Source organism: Raphanus sativus, chromosome 6 (assembly GCF_000801105.2).
Source record: "Raphanus sativus cultivar WK10039 chromosome 6, ASM80110v3, whole genome shotgun sequence".
In the NCBI taxonomy this organism is placed as follows: Eukaryota; Viridiplantae; Streptophyta; class Magnoliopsida; order Brassicales; family Brassicaceae; genus Raphanus; species Raphanus sativus.
In genome coordinates, this window is record NC_079516.1 from 25,205,416 (window position 1) to 25,217,419 (window position 12,004).

General features: G+C 46.3%; 2 protein-coding genes across 2 annotated transcripts; one reads left to right on the plus strand and one right to left on the minus strand.

Moving 5' to 3' along the window:
* Nucleotides 1-3,153: 3,153 nt before the first annotated feature.
* Nucleotides 3,154-8,089, plus strand: LOC130495672 (uncharacterized; the record flags this gene model as incomplete). The annotated part of the gene is made up of 6 exons (XM_056987114.1): nucleotides 3,154-4,254; nucleotides 4,360-4,651; nucleotides 5,803-6,033; nucleotides 6,253-6,353; nucleotides 6,408-7,698; nucleotides 7,758-8,089. Coding segments are annotated over exons 1-6 (3,348 nt in total), but the record flags the coding sequence as incomplete, so codon positions are not given.
* Nucleotides 8,090-10,797: 2,708 nt separating this feature from the next.
* Nucleotides 10,798-11,242, minus strand: LOC130495673 (uncharacterized; the record flags this gene model as incomplete). The annotated part of the gene is made up of 2 exons (XM_056987115.1): nucleotides 10,798-10,819; nucleotides 11,079-11,242. Coding segments are annotated over 2 exons (186 nt in total), but the record flags the coding sequence as incomplete, so codon positions are not given.
* Between the last annotated feature and the right edge of the window lie 762 nt (nucleotides 11,243-12,004).

Sequence of the window (12,004 nt, forward strand, 5' to 3'; positions counted from 1 at the left end):
ATGCTATCATGAATTAAACAACAACTGTCGTTGGCTTAATGCAATCTAGCATGCATGAGTTACAAGTCTATTAACCATCTAGCAGTCCTAACATCAACTTCCATTAGCCAGTCATGCAAGAGCTTTACTAAATTCGTTCAAGCATTTCAACAAATACCTTGCAGACGTGAAATAGCTTAGAATCTAGATCTAAGAGATCAAGTCAGATCTAGCATTAAGAACCCTGAAAAAGCATAGAAACAAGTAGATCTAGTGATAAATACCATAACTCTTTAATAATCACCTCAGATCTGCCTAACCCATAGATTCATGGTGAATCTACTCACTAATTGTCGTCATGATAGATTTTAAAGTCATGTTAAGTTCAAGACAAATCATGTTTAGAGAATTAGATGAACATTTAATACTAAAAATCCAAAAGGCAAAATGAATAAAAGATGATAAAGATTGTAACTTTCACCCTAGTAGAAAAAAAAAGATGATAGAGACAATACCTCAACGAGAAAAGGATGAGATGGGTTTAGTCGAGCTCGAGATGCTATGGAGAAGAGAGAGATTCGAGATGAGATGAGCTCGGAGAAGAGAGCTTCGAGATGAGATTATCTTAGAGATGGGAAGATCGAGAGAGAGAGATTGAGATGTCCGAGATAGAAAGAGAGAGAGAGAGAGAGAGAGAGAGAGAGAGAGAGAGAGAGAGAGAGAGAGAGAGAGAGAGAGAGAGCTTGAGATGTCTGATATCAAGATGCGTCTATGGAGTTCGTCTGAGCTCGGGATGCGTCAATGGAGACAAGAGGGACGAGAGATAGAAGCTGCGTCCAGAGAAGCTGCGTCAATTGAGATTAGAATTACGGTTTTTAGGAAATAACGAAACATTGTAAAGGCAAATGCGTAAATTACATCTCTAGACGCAGCATTATGCGTCAAAAGGTGATAAAACTGTTGTTAAAAACTTATGGACGCAGGACGCAACGTTTAGCCGCAGCGTCCTGACGCAAATACGGCGTCAATCAAACGAACACACTTCTTTGCCGCCGCCGCAGCCACGGACGCTGCAGCAACCAGACGAACAGCACTAGTCTTTTAAAATTAGGGTTCAATCGGTAAATTGCTCAAATGCCAGTAGTTAAACGCTATTATTCCGCGACTGCGTTTTGACACAAAACGTGTTTGCATTTGGTCTTCTTCTTCACTGCGTCTCGAGCTCGGGTCTTCTTCTCGCCGTTGTCACTGCTGTCATGTCCCAAGTTCTAGATAAAGCCATCCGGATGGACCATGGTGCAAGGACAAGCACCAGCCAGGTCATGAGACCAAAGGGGCAAGCGTATCATGGTCCAGAAATGGGGTTAAGTGCATCAGGAAGCTGAGACTTAACCAGAATGAAGGAAAGGTAAGCTCAAAGGAGCTGGACAAGTGTTTTGGTAGCTGGCCGTTGAGGTTTGGTAGCTCGGGCAGCTAGGGAAGGAGTGAGGCAAGCTCACAGTGGCTCAGGCAAGACTAGGACAGCTCCAGTAGCTGGCAGGTCAGCTCACTCAGCTGGGGAAGCTAGAGACCAGCTCACCTCAGCTGGACGGAGTGATTAGCTCTTGGGCGGTTGGACCGGACCATGAGCGGTTATGGGTCCGGCTCGGTGGTGGCATGGTCAGGTGAGACCATGGAGTTGGGCAAGTGAGCTAGGTACCTGGAGGAGTGTTGGCAGCTGGAGATCGATCAAGGGAGCAGTTGGAGGCAGTTGGGAAGCGGTTTGGCCGAAGGGATGCAAAGAGAACCGTTTGTGCCTTTTCGCCCAAAACCGTGCAAACGCTCGGTCCAACTGCTTGTCGATGACATTTCCTATAAATAGGAGTCATTGTTCATCGATTTGAGACACGAAAAACACTAGGCAAACCTCTGCCAATATTCTACCAGAAAGAAAGAGAGAAGAGACCGGCGGTGAGGAGTGATCCGTGTGGTGTTCCAGTGTGATTCAAACGGTGGAAAAGGCTCAGGCAAGGCCATGACAGACGGGCAAAGTGATAAGGACAAGAGGAAGGAGTCAGAGAAGGATGGAGGCGCAGAGGAACGCACGCCTAAGGTATTGATGCACTCCGGATGGTGACCGCCCATGACCATGGGTTTGTATGGTCTGGCCGGTTGAACCATGATGTGTTGGTTGCATCCGTTTCTTCTTTTCTCTTTATCAATCTCTCTTCTATCTTATTCCGATGTAATCTGAGGGTTTAAACCCACGGACAAACCCCCAGGGCTTGGATTGGTCAGTGTAATCTCTCCATGGCCTTGGTTGGGGAGGTATGGTCCGATCTCATGGTTCCCAAGGGAATTATTGGGGTTTGACGATTGTAATCTCTTAATTGGGATTTTTAATGAATTATCAAAGTGTTAGATTCAATTTATATCATGGATTTAGGGTTGGTCCAATTTGGCCGGTTGGCGGTTCATGGTCAAGGTCGATATGACTGAGGCCGGTTCTGAGGAATCCAATTGGACCATCCTCTTAGTTTGGATTTATCATGATTTATCATGTATAGTATAGAGTTTTTGGCCGAGTATTTAGTGTGGTCAGAAATGGGTATTAGATGTGATCTAGGATCCGGAACCATGTACTAGTTAGATTGTTGTTAGGATATCGGATCATATGTGTATTCATGTGTTGTGGTTTGGTTTCAGGAACAAGCAGTGATCGTGGTAAAGCAAAGGAGTCTTGAAGACTTGGCCGTGGATGGATGTGTGATGTGTGTCTAGTTAGATGAACTTATGTTAGCCTATGGTGCAACTTGTGTGGATTGAATAATTTGTATGGATCACATTGACTTATATATATGAAATGATCTTTTCTTTATGCTTCCGCTTTGTACTTGTCAATTATAAACCTCAATTGAATGAAAAAGGACTTAGACACTATTGGACTTAAACCGGCTGAATTGCACTTAGACATGTAGGTAAGTACCTGGATTGCTTGGATCATGGGATCCAGGTTCGGGTCTTACAAGTTTGTATCAGAGCATGCTTGATTCTAGGCTGTTGGGTTAGGGGCAGATCATCACACATCCGGCTGAGTCTATTGACATTTTGGTTTAAGTTTGTATTCATTAGTGTTGATGTTGTTGAGGTTTAAAAGTGCTGTCAAGACTAATACCTGATTTGTGTTTGGTTTTGATGTGTCCTAAGGGAACTAAGAGGAGGTCTCGGAAGGCTAAGGATGGGGCTGGGGTTTCTGGTGCTGGAGATGCATCAGTACCTAACCCAAGTGCAGTGTTGACAGTTCCACCTATGGGTCGGACTGGAGAGGCTGTCCTGACTGAAACCCAAGTTAACCAAACTGAGGTTCAGCTGGACGGAGTGGCAGGACAGCTGGATGAGACCGGAAGGCAACTGGAGGGAACTGGAAGCCAGCGAGGTGCAGCTATTGGGCAGCACAGGAATGATCAGGATGGGGAGGCTGAGTCCTCAGAGATTGGTCATCGAGCTGATCCAAACATCAGGGATGGTGTACGGACTGGTCCGGGTGATCAAGGGACTGAACCTTCCATGCAGGAGATACTGGCTGCCATTAGGCTAATGGGTAGTCAGATGGTAGCCATGACTCAGGTGCTCACCCCAGTGGTAAACTCATCCGTTGGTCAAGCCACACAAGCTCAAGTGGGAGCTGGTGGACGAGTGTTGCCAGTAGCTGAAGTAATTGAACTGGATCCACCATCTGGATCAGTTAAGAAAGTGGATTACTTGAAGGTTCTGGAGCACATATCACGCCTAGGGACAAAGCACTTTGCTGGAAGTGTTGATCCCATGGAGGCTGATGAATGGAGAGACCGGTTGGTTAGGAACTTCAAATCAACCCGGTGCCCTGAGGAGTACCAAAGGGACATTGCAGTGCACTTCCTAGAAGGTGATGCACACAATTGGTGGATAGCTTTGGACAAACGTACCAATGGTTCCATTGAGCGCTTTGCTGACTTCGAAGTGGAGTTTAACCACAAGTACTTTCCTGCTGAGGCATGGGACCGTTTGGAAGCTAAGTTATTGGACTTGGTTCAAGGGCGTAGGGCAGTAAGGGAGTACGAGGAAGAGTTCAACAGGCTCAGGCGCTTTGTGGGAAGGGAGTTGGAGGATGAGGCAGTACATGTACGAAGGTTCATCCGCGGCCTTAGGCCTGAACTCAAGACCTACTGCTCAGTCCGGACCTTCTCCAATGTGACTGAACTGGTGGAGAGGATGGCTATGTTGGAGACAAACCTTGCTGAGGAAGCTAAGCACAAAGTGAAGAGTGTGGTGGTGGCTCCTGGGCAAAGTGGTGACCGGAAGAGGAAGAGAGACCAGGTGGAAGAGGGTAAAACCTCAAGTGGTAAGCCTGTGTGCCCTAAGTGTGGTAGAAACCACTATGGGGAGTGCTGGAGAGCCATGGGTGCCTGCACTCGTTGTGGTAAGATGGGACACTTTGCTCGAGAGTGCCCAAATGTGGGAGGTGACCGGACTTGCCATACTTGTGGTCTTAAGGGTCATCTCAAGAAGGACTGTCCAAAGCAAGCTGATGGACAGAACAAGAACAGGAGTGGGGGTAACAGGCCGGACCAGAACCGGGGTCAAACCTCAACTCCAAGGGTTTATGAGCTGTCCAAGGATGTGGAACAGACAGGGCCATTCAAAGCAATCACTGGTAACTTCTAAAACTCATTTGTTTTCTTTCTAGAACTATGCATGGTACGGAATCTAGAATGGTTAGGAACTTAGATGGGGTCTTTGTAGGGACCTTATGTATTGGTGGTGTGGAAACACATGTCCTGTTTGATACTGGAGCCTCACATAGTTTTGTGAGTCCATAGATGATTGGGAAAGGATTGTTTTGTATTGGTTCAGGGGATGATCCTGGGGTTGTGGTTGCGGCCGGAGGCCAAAGGATGCAATCACAAGGCCTGGTAAGGGATATCCCAGTTATGATACAAGGGAGGGCATTGCCTGTGGATCTTGTAGTGGTGAGCCTTAAGAATCACGAAGTGATCTTAGGGATGGATTGGCTTGGGAAGAATCGGGCCACCTTAGATTGTCACCGAGGAAGGGTGCAGTTTGAGAGTGGGTGTGGACCCCCGATCAGGTTCCAAGGTATCCGACCAACCTCAGGTAGCTTAGTGGTCTCAGCGGTCCAAGTGGAAAGTATGCTGAGGAATGGTTGTGAGGCCTGGTTGGCGACCATTAGCACTAAGGAGGTTGTGGGGGGTGGTAGCCCGGACGGGATTCGGTTGGTTCAAGAGTTTAGTGATGTATTTCGGGCGCTTCAGGGTGTGCCTCCTGATAGGGCTGACCCGTTCATGATCGAACTTGAACCTGAAACGGTCCCAATGTCCAAAAGTCCGTACCGTATGGCACCAGCTGAGATGGCTGAGTTAAAGAAACAACTGGAAGAGTTGTTGGATAAGGGGTTTATACGCCCAAGTGTGTCTCCATGGGGAGCACCAGTCCTCTTTGTCAAAAAGAAGGATGGGAGTTTCAGATTGTGCATTGACTATAGGGGGCTGAATAGGGTTACTATCAAGAATAAGTACCCCTTGCCCAGGATTGATGAGTTGCTAGATCAGTTGAGAGGAGCCAAGTGGTTCTCAAAAATTGATTTAGCATCAGGCTACCATCAAATCCCCATTGCACCAGAGGATGTGCAAAAGACAGCATTCAGGACAAGGTATGGCCACTATGAGTTTGTGGTCATGCCATTTGGACTGACCAATGCACCAGCAGCCTTCATGAAGATGATGAATGGTATCTTCCGAGATTTCTTAGATGAATTTGTAATCATCTTTATTGATGATATACTAGTATACTCTAAGACTGAGGAGGACCATGAGAAGCATCTCAGGTTGGTGCTGGGACGGCTAAGGGAGCAGCAACTCTTTGCTAAGTTAAGCAAGTGCAGTTTCTGGCAAAAGAGTATTGGATTCCTAGGCCATGTGGTGTCTAAGGAAGGAGTTTCTGTTGACCAGGAGAAGGTCAAGTGCATACAAGAGTGGCCAAGACCAAAGAATGCTACTGAAGTTAGAAGCTTCTTGGGTTTGGCCGGATACTACAGGAAGTATGTCAAGGGGTTTGCAAGTGTGGCACAACCTATGACACAACTTACTGGAAAGGATGTGAAGTTCACATGGTCTGATGCATGTGATAAGAGCTTCCAGGCCTTAAAGACCATGTTGACCAGTGCACCAGTGCTAGTGTTGCCTGAGGCCGACCAACCATATGTGGTTTACACAGATGCATCCATAACCGGATTAGGCTGTGTGCTCACACAACATGGGAAAGTCATTGCTTATGCCTCTAGGCAACTGAGGAAGCATGAGGGCAACTACCCAACTCATGACCTGGAGATGGCTGCAGTGGTATTTGCTCTGAAGATATGGAGGTCCTACTTGTATGGTGCCAAGGTTCAGATCCTAACCGACCACAAGAGTCTCAAGTACATTTTTACTCAGCCTGAGTTAAACTTGAGGCAGAGAAGGTGGATGGAATTTGTGGCGGATTATGATCTTGATATTGCTTACTATCCGGGCAAAGCAAATCTGGTAGCAGATGCCTTGAGCCGGAGGAGAGCTGAAGTGTCAGCTGAAAGAGAAGCTGAGGTATTGGAAGGGATGGTCAGGTCTTTGAATCTAAACACCTTGGTCAGTGAGGATGAACCTCTGGGACTAGAGGTTGTGGATCAGGCTGATCTCCTGAGTAGAATCAGACAAGCACAATGCTTGGATGAGAATTTGCAAAAGGTTGCAAGGAATGACAAGACAGAGTACCAGACGGCCAGCAATGGTACCATTTTGGTACATGGGCGTGTGAGTGTTCCGAGTGACCGGGGACTAAAGGAAGAGATTATGAGACAAGCTCATAAGTCTAAGTTCTCAGTGCACCCGGGGCTGAACAAGATGTATAGGGACATGAAGAGGTATTACCATTGGGTGAGGATGAAAGCAGATGTGGCCGAGTGGGTGGCTAAGTGTCCAACTTGCCAACTAGTTAAGGCCGAGCATCAGGTTCCCAGTGGTTTACTTCAGAACCTCCCTATACCTGAGTGGAAGTGGGATCACATCACAATGGACTTTGTGACTGGGTTCCCGACGACAAGGAGTAAGAAGGATGCAGTTTGGGTGATTGTGGACCGACTGACCAAGTCTGCACACTTCTTACCAATCAAGAAGGGTGATGGGGTGGATGAGATAGTGAAGATCTACATTGATGAGATAGTGAGGCTGCATGGAGTGCCAGCCAGTATAGTCTCTGACAGAGACCCAAGGTTCACCTCTTACTTCTGGAGGGCTTTTCAAAAAGCCTTAGGAACTAGGGTGAACATGAGTACATCCTACCATCCCCAAACAGATGGACAATCAGAAAGAACTATCCAGACACTAGAAGACATGCTGAGGGCATGTGTACTGGACTGGGGCGACTCATGGGAAAAGCATTTGCCACTGGTGGAGTTTGCATACAACAACAGCTTCCACACCAGTATAGGCATGTCTCCCTATGAGGCTTTGTATGGGCGGCCTTGCAGGACACCCTTATGCTGGACTCAAGTGGGGGAGCGCAGTATAATAGGACCTGAGATTGTGGAGGAGACAACTGAGAAGATCAAGTTGGTCAAGGAGAAGATGAAAGAGGCACAAGACCGCCAAAAGAGTTATGCTGATAGAAGAAGAAAACATCTTGAGTTTGAGGTTGGTGATCTAATCTATCTCAAGATTATCACATTCAAGGGAAGGGCCAGAGTTTCTGGAAGGAAGAAACTGGACCCAAGGTTCCTAGGTCGTTCAGGATACTTGAAAGAGTTGGGGCAGTGGCCTACAAATTGGATTTGCCATCTGAGATGGATGCTTATCACAATGTGTTCCATGTGTCCCAACTAAGGAAGTGTCTGACTGACCAGGACATTGTGTTGCCTGAGATTCCAAAAGATCTTGGTAAGAACCTAACCTTAGAAACAAGGCCGGTTCGGATCATAGATAGAATGGAAAAGGCAATGAGGAGAAAGACTGTACCTATGCTTAAGATAGTATGGGAATTCAATGGCAAAGACATTATCACTTGGGAGACCGAGGCAAGGATGAAAGCTGAGTATCCTGAGTGGTATAGTCAGTATGTGGATGGTGAACCATCAAGTATGAACTCGGGGACGAGTTCCTTCCAAGTGGGGGAGACTTGTCATGTCCCAAGTTCTAGATAAAGCCATCCGGATGGACCATGGTGCGAGGACAAGCACCAGCCAGGTCATGAGACCAAAGGGGCAAGCGTATCATGGTCCAGAAATGGGGTTAAGTGCATCAGGAAGCTGAGACTTAACCAGAATGAAGGAAAGGTAAGCTCAAAGGAGCTGGACAAGTGTTTTGGTAGCTGGCCGTTGAGGTTTGGTAGCTCGGGCAGCTAGGGAAGGAGTGAGGCAAGCTCACAGTGGCTCAGGCAAGACTAGGACAGCTCCAGTAGCATGCAGGTCAGCTCACTCAGCTGGGGAAGCTAGAGACCAGCTCACCTCAGCTGGACGGAGTGATTAGCTCTTGGGCGGTTGGACCGGACCATGAGCGGTTATGGGTCCGGCTCGGTGGTGGCATGGTCAGGTGAGACCATGGAGTTGGGCAAGTGAGCTAGGTACCTGGAGGAGTGTTGGCAGCTGGAGATCGATCAAGGGAGCAGTTGGAGGCAGTTGGGAAGCGGTTTGGCCGAAGGGATGCAAAGAGAACCGTTTGTACCTTTTCGCCCAAAACCGTGCAACCGCTCGGTCCAACTGCTTGTCGATGACATTTCCTATAAATAGGAGTCATTGTTCATCGATTTGAGACACGAAAAACACTAGGCAAACCTCTGCCAAAATTCTACCAGAAAGAAAGAGAGAAGAGACCGGCGGTGAGGAGTGATCCGTGTGGTGTTCCGGTGTGATTCAAACGGTGGAAAAGGCTCAGGCAAGGCCATGACAGACGGGCAAAGTGATAAGGACAAGAGGAAGGAGTCAGAGAAGGATGGAGGCGCAGAGGAACGCACGCCTAAGGTATTGATGCACTCCGGATGGTGACCGCCCATGACCATGGGTTTGTATGGTCTGGCCGGTTGAACCATGATGTGTTGGTTGCATCCGTTTCTTCTTTTCTCTTTATCAATCTCTCTTCTATCTTATTCCGATGTAATCTGAGGGTTTAAACCCGCGGACAAACCCCCAGGGCTTGGATTGGTCAGTGTAATCTCTCCATGGCCTTGGTTGGGGAGGTATGGTCCGATCTCATGGTTCCCAAGGGAATTATTGGGGTTTGACGATTGTAATCTCTTAATTGGGATTTTTAATGAATTATCAAAGTGTTAGATTCAATTTATATCATGGATTTAGGGTTGGTCCAATTTGGCCGGTTGGCGGTTCATGGTCAAGGTCGATATGACTGAGGCCGGTTCTGAGGAATCCAATTGGACCATCCTCTTAGTTTGGATTTATCATGATTTATCATGTATAGTATAGAGTTTTTGGCCGAGTATTTAGTGTGGTCAGAAATGGGTATTAGATGTGATCTAGGATCCGGAACCATGTACTAGTTAGATTGTTGTTAGGATATCGGATCATATGTGTATTCATGTGTTGTGGTTTGGTTTCAGGAACAAGCAGTGATCATGGTAAAGCAAAGGAGTCTTGAAGACTTGGCCGTGGATGGATGTGTGATGTGTGTCTAGTTAGATGAACTTATGTTAGCCTATGGTGCAACTTGTGTGGATTGAATAATTTGTATGGATCACATTGACTTATATATATGAAATGATCTTTTCTTTATGCTTCCGCTTTGTACTTGTCAATTATAAACCTCAATTGAATGAAAAAGGGACTTAGACACTATTGGACTTAAACCGGCTGAATTGCACTTAGACATGTAGGTAAGTACCTGGATTGCTTGGATCATGGGATCCAGGTTCGGGTCTTACAACTGCAACTGCTCGCCCTCGTCTTTTCGAGTCCTACGCCGTCATGAGTGAAACTCCGGCGTCGTCGCTTCACGTCGCCGCCGGGATATTTGCCTTCGCTGTGTTGTCTCCTCCGCTACACGGGCTCGTCTTCTCCGTTCAAGCGGTTACAGCTCTTGCATGCTTAGTTTTGACCCATCAGTTATCCAGCTTCTTCATATCGAGAAATGTCAAACTCTGAAATGTGTTGAATGGATCATGAAATGTGTTGAGTTGGCTTCTTTCTCTGTTCAAGTTAATTGAGAGTTAGCGGGCTATTTCAACAGTTCTAGAGGTCTGAGACAAGGATGCTCCTTATCACCATATCTATTTGTCATGTGCATGCAAGTTCTGTCCAAATTACTTGATAAGGCGGCTGTGGAAAAGCAGTTTGGGTATCACCCATATTGTCAAGACCTGAAGCTTACACATCTCTGTTTTGCCGATGATCTATTGGTTTTCGTAGACGGGACACAACAGTCTATGGAATGCATTCTCGGGGTTTTTAAAAGGTTCGAGGAGATATCAGGCTTATCAATCAGTCTTGAGAAATCTACACTTTACACAGCTGGGGTTACTGATCTTGATAGAGAAGCAATTCTCAGACATATACCACTTGCGTATGGTTCCTTGCCAGTTCGCTATTTGGGCTTGCCACTCATGACCAAGCGTATGTCGTCTCAAGATTATTCTCCTCTGGTTGAAAGAATTCGAAAACGAATCACATCATGGACAGCACGTCAACTATCTTTCGCAGGGAGATTGCAACTAATAAATACAGTTATTCATAGTCTCACAAACTTCTGGATGTCTGTATATCGAATGCCAAAGAAATGTATCAGGGAAATTGATCAACTCTGTTCAGCATTTCTCTGGCCAGGCCCTGCAATGAGCTCAAAAAAGGCCAAAATAGTGTGGACTACTGTCTGCAAACCGAGGGCGGACAGTAGTCCACACTCGGGTTGAGATCTTTGGAGGAAACAAATAAAGTATGATGTCTGAAACTTATCTGGAGAATATTGTCTAGAGACTCGATGTGGGTTAGATGGGTGGATAGATATCTAATAAGAAAAGGATCGTTTTGGCAGACAAATGATAAAAGTAGCTTGGGTTCCTGGATTTGGAAGAAGATCTTAAAATACAGGAACCTCGCAAGCTCTCTTACTCGGATTGAAATACGCAGTGGAGCAAGGACTTCTTTTTGGTTCGATGAATGGTCGCAGCTTGGAAGAATCATTGATATCACTGGATCTCGAGGCAGTATTGACCTTGGGATTCCTATGACTGCAACGGTTGAGTACGCAGTTCAAATCTATCGAACTCGCAGGCACATAGTTGGGAGTTTGATTGACATAGAGAATGAGATTTTGAAACTTAGGCTGCAGGGTTTGTCTTCAGAGGCTGATGTTAGGCTTTGGAAGGGAGTGGGAGACTCTTTTAAGCCAAGCTTCAGTACATGCCAAACATGGCAGTTGACGAGAATGCAGTCACCACAATTCAGTTGGGTTACGGCGGTCTGGTTTCCTGGAGCCACGCCGAAGTACTCTGTGCACTTGGATTGCAGTCCATGACCGGTTAGCTACAGGTGTAAGAGTTAAAAAATGGAGTCCCAACTCAGATGCTCATTGTGTCCTATGTACAGGCCATATAGAAACTAGGGAACATCTCTTTTTCTGCTGTCCGTATTCTCAGCAAATATGGAAGGGATTAACAAAGAATCTGCTACGGTCTCGCTATACTGAGGATTGGGATGGCATTCTGAACCTGTTGGTGGAAAGTGGAAGGAACAAAACTTATATATTTCTTCTAAAATATGTTTTTCAATGCTCTGTTCATACCATATGGAGGGAGAGAAATGGGAGGAAACATGGTAAGAAGCATTAAGCTTCAGAAATTCTGCTAAAGTTCATTGATAAAGGTGTAAGGAACCGCATTTCCTCGCTGTGTGTTGGTGGAAGTCGACGTAATACAACGGCAATGACGTCGTGGTTTGCTGCAAGGGAGTAAAAGTGAAGCTGTTGGAAATCTCTTTATTTTTTATTTTTTTTTATCATCTGATGGATTTATA